General features: G+C 41.3%; 1 protein-coding gene across 1 annotated transcript in view; it reads right to left on the bottom strand.

Moving 5' to 3' along the window:
• The window catches only part of LOC111671676 (receptor-type tyrosine-protein phosphatase F-like), an 82,583-nt gene that overhangs the window by 25,787 nt on the left and 49,616 nt on the right, over positions 1-7,180 (bottom strand). Inside the window, exon 9 of the mRNA XM_087179974.1 lies at positions 3,186-3,283. Coding sequence (XP_087036100.1) covers positions 3,186-3,283 — 98 coding nt within the window. The remainder of the gene's footprint in view (positions 1-3,185; positions 3,284-7,180) is intronic.

Raw genomic sequence — 7,180 nt, 5'->3', positions numbered from 1 at the left:
CAGCTCATGACCTATAAAAAGACAATAATCCCTGTGCTTGGCTGCCTGCAAGTCAAAGTGAGTAGAGGAGTCTTAACCACCTCAGCAATGTTCTTTGTGGTGAAGAAGGGCACCCTTCTCCTAGGAAGAGATCTTATGGCTGCCTTAAACATATACATTAAAGGCAATACTGTCTTTCCTCCTGTGTTGACCATGACCTCTGCACCTACTTCCTGCATCCCTGTTGCTCCTCAAATAAACTGTGCAACTGCTTCACCTGCTCCTGTGCTGGCCACAACCTCTGCACCTGCTTCCTGCATCCCTGCTCCACCTGACATCGGCTGTGCACACAACTTTGTGCATAAGGTAAAAATTTACCGTACTGTCAAACAAGTACGCCAGAAACTATGACGCCTGCCTTTTGCTCTAAGCAGCAGAACTTGACTGCTTCCTGAAATCTGGTGTCATTGAAAAAATTGATGCATCACCCTGGGTTTCACCTATTGTGGTCACAGGACGGAAAACTGGTGGAATATGGATGTGCACAGATCTTCGTGAACCAAATAAAGCTGTGGTCACAGACTGCTACCCTGCCGCATGTAGATGAACTACTCGCAAACTTACAAGGTGCAAAGATGTTCTCTACAAGTGATCTGGCTAATGCATACTAACAGTTGCCTTTCCATGAAAATAGCAGAGACCTCATAGCATTCATTCTTTTCAGATCCTGCAGAGTTCCCTATGGCCTGGTGTCAGCCCCCTAAGCCTTCCAGAAAATGATGGCTGACATCCTAAAAGGCCTGGATCATCTGATCATCTACGGCAGCACCCCTGCTGAACATGACCACAAGCTCGACACCGTCCTCCAGAAGACAGGCTGGACTGGTGCTCAATGACAATAAATGTCACCACAAGAAGCCCTCCCTACGCCTCCTAGGTCATACCATCACTGCAGATGGCATTCTTTCTTGATGCTGTCCTGAAAGCTCCTTCCCCATCTGATGCTTCTACCCTGAGGTTGTTTCTGGGCCTGGTATTGTGGTACTCAAAGTTTTTGCCTTACTTTGGAACAGTTGTGTGCCCCTATGCGTGCATGTGCTACTGACAAGGACAACTTTACATGGACTCCTGCAGCACAAAGCAGTTTTGAGGAAGTCAAGCAACTCCTTGTGGACAGTCCGTTTCTGGCTCTGTTTGACCCCTCTCTACGCCCTGTGATATCCACAGACGCAAGTGATTATGGACTTGGCTCTGTCTTTGCACAAGTACTGCCTGATGGCACAGAGAAGCCAGTTGCTTTTGCTTCCCGCACACTGACTGAAAGAGAGTGGAAATACTCTACTGTTGAAAAAGAAGCACTTGCCTGTGTGTGGGCTGCAGGAAAATGGAGAACATACCTGTGGGGACGTTGTTTTACTCTCCACACAGACCACAAGGCGTTAACAACACTACTCAGCCCAAAAGGAATCGGTCAGGCTGATTAGACATATTGTTTTTACTCTGTCCATTGTAAATACATGTCTGTAAGTATAATCACTGGTGTGTTTAATGTTGAACAAGCATGAATATTGCCAACCTCTACATAGTAGAATTACAATCCTTCACCCTAACTTACTGTTGATATGGTAATTTGGTTATAGTTATTAAAGTAATTATTAATCACCCGATAATCTGAGTTAACAGATGTAATCTGTTAACAGATGTAATCTGTTAACTCAGATTACACATCTCAGTTAACAGTATCAAAGCTCAGTCTACCCAAGCTATTTACTCCCTAAAGTAGAGAATCTTGTCAAATGGGCATGAATGTTGAACGAGTAGCTTGTTTTGTCCTTCGCTTCCTGTAGTCTCAATTGGACCAAGTCAAGGTAGTTGGTACAAATAGGGTTTATGTTCACACCATTTCACCATCAATGGCTTGCATCCTTTAGTGTGTCAATTATTTAAGGTAATTGCAAGGCTTAACCCTTGCAACAGGCAAGACACCCAGCTGTATGAAGCAAGATGAGAGTAATCAGGTAGTCAAACTTGTCTTAAAGACAATTTTTAACTTCAAAATTTGGACAAAACTGAGCTTATTTTATTTGGCCCTAAACACCTTAGACCCAGATCTACTTTTGGTTCCTAGAGTTTCTAAGAGTAGAATTGGAGCAGAGGTTCAGCTATCAGGCTCGTCTCCTGTGGAACCACCTCCCAGTCTGGCTTCAGGAGGCAGACACCCTCTCTACATTTAAGATCAGGCTTCAAACTGTCAGGTGAGCCCCTAGATATGCTGCCATTCCCCTAGACTGCGGGGGGAACTCCCATGATGCATTGAGCACTCTCTCTCTCTGCATTTACATGGTACTACTTCATGTATGATATTATATTCTCTCATTCTGCAGGTATCTCTGATCCTGGATTTGCAGGATCCAGATCTGCGACTACAACACTAATTCTAATCATTACAATGTTAATAACTCTGAGGCATTTAAGGTAAAAGCGAGTGTGGGAAGGTCCTGGTGTCCTGGACATTAACATCAGGTCTCAAGAATAAGTGGAATGAGGATTATCATTATATTATATATTTAGACCATAATCACGACCATCCTTCAGTCTCACAGATCCATAGTTACATTCATACCTAAAAATAACAACTGAATTATCAATAATAGAAGAATTAATTTAACACAACATATTATGGCATTTTACTGTGCTAAATAAGTAAACATGGATTGAACTCTATAAGTTGTTTTCCACATCTCCCAACTACAAACAGTCTGAAATCATTTTTGTTTACCTAGAAGATAGGAGAATAGAAGTATTATAGAACAGTATTATATAACCAACCTAATTTGAATACAATTGTGATGCAGGTTATGGCCTCAGATGACTCACCTGGTCTTTCTCTAATCTAAATTAAAACAATGCAAAGAATAATGGAGATAACTGTCTGCTTCAAGTCTAGATTGTGAATGGGGGAATCAGACTCAAGAGTGATTTATCAATGAAAAATGCATACAAGAGCTCTTCAGTTCACTGGGGAACTTGTTTTGTGAAGGTGTCAACAACTATAAAACAGGATTTGGAAAATCCTATCTCATACTCTTGACATAAACAAAACACAATCAATTTAACTTCACAAAACGATCTCACTCATTTTAGCCAAAAACCAAAAGTCTTTGGTTGCTTCACTTGAAAAATAAATATAAAGCAGGAAGTGTTACCTCGTATTCCTGAGCGAAGCGCAGACCATCATTGGCTGTGAGTCTCTCTATGTCGTCTGCCAGGTCAGAGATAGCAATGGGTGGATGTTCCCTCATCCCTGCAGCGAGAGGTGGAGCAGTAAGAACAGTTCATCAACATCACACACACACACACACACACACACACACACACACACACCACGTTGAAGGCTTAGTGCTAACTGGCCACAGTGATATGGGGTGACAGGAGGATGGCGTCTGACTGCGGAAGTTTTAAACAGCATGCTATGACCACATTCAGGATATAAGCATCAACAAGCATGCTGGTTGGTAAAAATACCATAAAGTTATAGGTGAGTGGGAAGGTCTAATACAGGTGGTTGGAGTGTATAATGCACTGTGTAATTTTAAAATTCTTGGTGTCTTTCTACTGTATTTAATTTAATCTCTCAGCTTAGATGATGATAATTTTGTGCAGAGAGCCAACATGGACAGACAACAGGAAGAGGAGATAGCGGTAGGCTGCTGTGTGAAAAAGAAAGAGGCAGGAATGGTAGAAAATATTAGTAAAACACAAGAGGAATGAAAACTAACTTGGAGTGTTTGGGCGACTGAGAGCACAGGAATCTGTGGGGGAAAGACCAGACAAAACAAAGAGCACAGGGATCGGTTAGGAGAAGACAGAGAAATGAAAAGAAAGAAGATAGGGAGCACTGAGACAGGAGTTGTATATCTGTCATTCATTCACCATAGCATGGATGAAATGATTTTTTCAGCCCTATCAGTGGGGTGTAGCTCTAAGGATGGTAATATTCTTCAGACAGTCCACCACCTAAATCCAGATGAAAATATTGTGATAATTATTGGATGAATTGCCATGAAATTTAGTGAAGGTATTCAAAGAGGATGGAGCCTAATAAATCTTGTTATCACCTGACTTTTCCTTCAGTACCATCAACAGGTCAAAATTTTAATTTGTCCAATACTTGGGTTATGTCCAAATTCCTGCAAGCTAATTTGCATGTCAGCAAATGTTAAGTACCAGGTAAAAATATTACTGGCATTTGAAATAGGGACCCAGGCAATCTTCTTCTGCTTTGGCAGTGACAGAGAAAGGATATCACAATTACATACATTACAGTAATTGCAGCATTTTAAAGACACCCATATTACTGTCAAAGAAAAAGCATCTCTACAAAAATGACATTTTAGATAATTAGATCTGAATCTATAGAATGTATAACAATGCAGGACTATTGCTACATAGAATTACAACTCTCTTTTATATTGCTATTGTTATTTGCTGAGGGGAAGATGGTATTATGGGGTTTCAAGTAATTATTTGGGAGGGTTGGTCAGTGCATTAAGTGCAGCGCTTATGGACAGTGTTTCCCATATTTTTGTGTGGCTGACTGACACGGACACAAATGATGAATTCAAGAATATTTTTCTATTATGGGAAATGGTCTCAACCACAAAATATGACTGCTCGAACCAATATTGTTATGAGCACCCTTATGAATCTAAAATAAATGAGCTACACATAAAAGTATTCATCTGTATGAATAACAGTGGTCTAACCAATTACATCTTCATAACACCTTCTTGAATACTTTGAATGTTTGTAAACCTGATTTTAAGAGGTTTCAATAGCTAAGACAACCATGGTACATCAGGCTGGGTAACTTTGCCTCAGGGACAGTGATGAGCAGCACTGGGGCTCCACAGGGGACTGTTCTGGCTCCGTTCCTGTTCACACTGTTTACAGCTGACTTTATATACAACTCTGAGTCCTGCCGCATCTAGAAATACTCGGATGAAACAGCTATAGTGGTGCGTATCAGGAATGGGCAGGAAGAGGAGTACAGGGATCTGACGATGGCCTTCAGTGCATGGAGCGACAAGAACTGCCTCATTCTGAACATCAAAGGCCAAGACATACAAGACCAAGGAGATATTCATCGTCTTTCAGAGGTCTAAGCACACCCTTCTGCCAGTCAACATTCGAGGTAAGTGGTGCACACTTATTAATACCTAGGTGTGCACCTGGACAGTAAACTGGACTGGTCCCTGAAGACGAATGCCATCTACCTGAAGGGGCAGAGCCGGCTATTTTTCCTCATGAAGCTCAAGTCCTTTGACGTCTGCAGTGAAATGCTCAGACTGTTTTATCAGTCAGTGGTGGCCAGTGTACTATTTTATGCTGCAGTCTGCTGGGGCAGCAGCATGTCAGACATGAACACAAAAAAACTGGACAAGCTGGTGAAAAAGGCTGGGTCTGTGCTTGGCAGGAGTCTGGACTCACTCAGGACTGTTGTGGAGAGACACATGCAATGTAAGACGGAGGCCATCTTAGACAATACCAACCATCCTCTCCACAACAAAACATCATCATCATTCATCTCACTGAGCTGCAGAACAGAGAGGTTCAGGAGATCCTTTGTTCCCACTGCCATCAGGCTATACAACACCTCAGCCAAAGGAAGTGGACTAATCTAATTATTATTGTTTATTTATTATTGCAGGGGTGGTGGTCTCATCAATCCATCTTTTATAGGTGTGTAAGTTGAGGAGTCTTTCTCACAACTACAAGAACACAAAAGACAAATGTCGCATTCGCAACCATACATAAGATAAATACTATCAAACGACATTTGCTCACTACAATGCAGACACCACCAAACATATACCCTACACAGATTACATACAAAGCAACGTTATGTGTAAACATAGAGTTAGCTGCACTGTGTATTGACATAATTGATGTTGTTTACACCCACAGTGTTATCTAATGTTAGCTTTGGCTAATACATATGTTGGTCTATGATTAAATAGCTGAAACAGCATATGAAGCAGGTACCTACATTAATATAACACCGCCACCCTTCCTTCCCCTTCCCGAAACAAAACAAGATGATTACCTGTCTAACAGAACTACAGCTACCATCGCGTCACTTTTTAGCTCCTATTTTCCCTCAGTTGAAGGAATTACTGAAAGTGTTCCGCTCCGAGGCATCTATTAATATTCCTCAGGCTTATTAGTGCCACGGGTGCTCAGCTCCGAGGCATCCATTAATATTCTGTTTCGGGTTTATTATTCTTCCGCCAAATTTCGGCGCGTAACTCGTCCCGCAGCTTTGAGAAAACCCCGGTAATATATACATCAAAACGTGCGTCTTGATCCCGCAAGGGGTGCTATGACTTTTGGTGTTAAAATTCCATTTCCAATTCCAATTCTTTTTTCTACAAAATTGCACCTTTTTTCTGAGACACCCAGCTCTCTCATACCTGCACGTAGAAATGTGATTCAAACTATAAAACGGAGGAAAACTTCTGCTCTCTCAAGAAGACGGGAACTGTTTTTACATAACATGTAAACTTTTCACACTGTGAGCACTCAAAGGAGGAGTGCAAATCACTTTTTCTTCAAAGTTAGAGTGAAAGCGTCAGTTGGCTAGAGTGTGTGAATAAGTAAAAAATAACCTTTATTTTTATTTTTAACTCGAGCTTGCGGCCAAACCGTAAAAAGAAGACAAATAATTCTTTCTGAAAATGTAGACATCGTTGTTGGGATTCATAAAATGTAACTTTGACAGGCAGGGTCTGCACAAAATTTAAACGGGGGTGCCGAGTCCGGCAGCAATACCTGTCTCACTCTCATTGACACTTAATGTAATTGTCTTTTTTTTTCAAAAGAATCTCACTCTGTCTTCGCACTGATTTTACTCACTCATTTTAAGGAATATCTGAATAAAATAGAGACTGTAGAAACTTCTGGCTTCAGTGTCTGTCATGGTCTTTTCGGTTTATGAAAAAAAGTAACGGTTTTCTCATAATTTGCAGTTGTTTGAAGCCATGTAAAAGCCAAATTCTGGGCAGATTTTCACATTGCACGGCAGCTCCTGACCTGTGTGTGTGCGTGCGCCTAGCAACCAGATAACCAACTCTCCAAGCTCTGCTAGCTTTACATTAGCCGCATGTTAGGTCTTAAATTACATTTAGTTAGGTCTTAAATA

Source organism: Seriola lalandi, unplaced genomic scaffold (assembly GCF_002814215.2).
Source record: "Seriola lalandi dorsalis isolate HSWRI2012SDOR001 ecotype SW California unplaced genomic scaffold, Sedor1 jcf7180002054885, whole genome shotgun sequence".
Lineage (NCBI taxonomy): Eukaryota > Metazoa > Chordata > Actinopteri > Carangiformes > Carangidae > Seriola > Seriola lalandi.
This window is presented reverse-complemented; position numbering and strand designations above follow the sequence as displayed.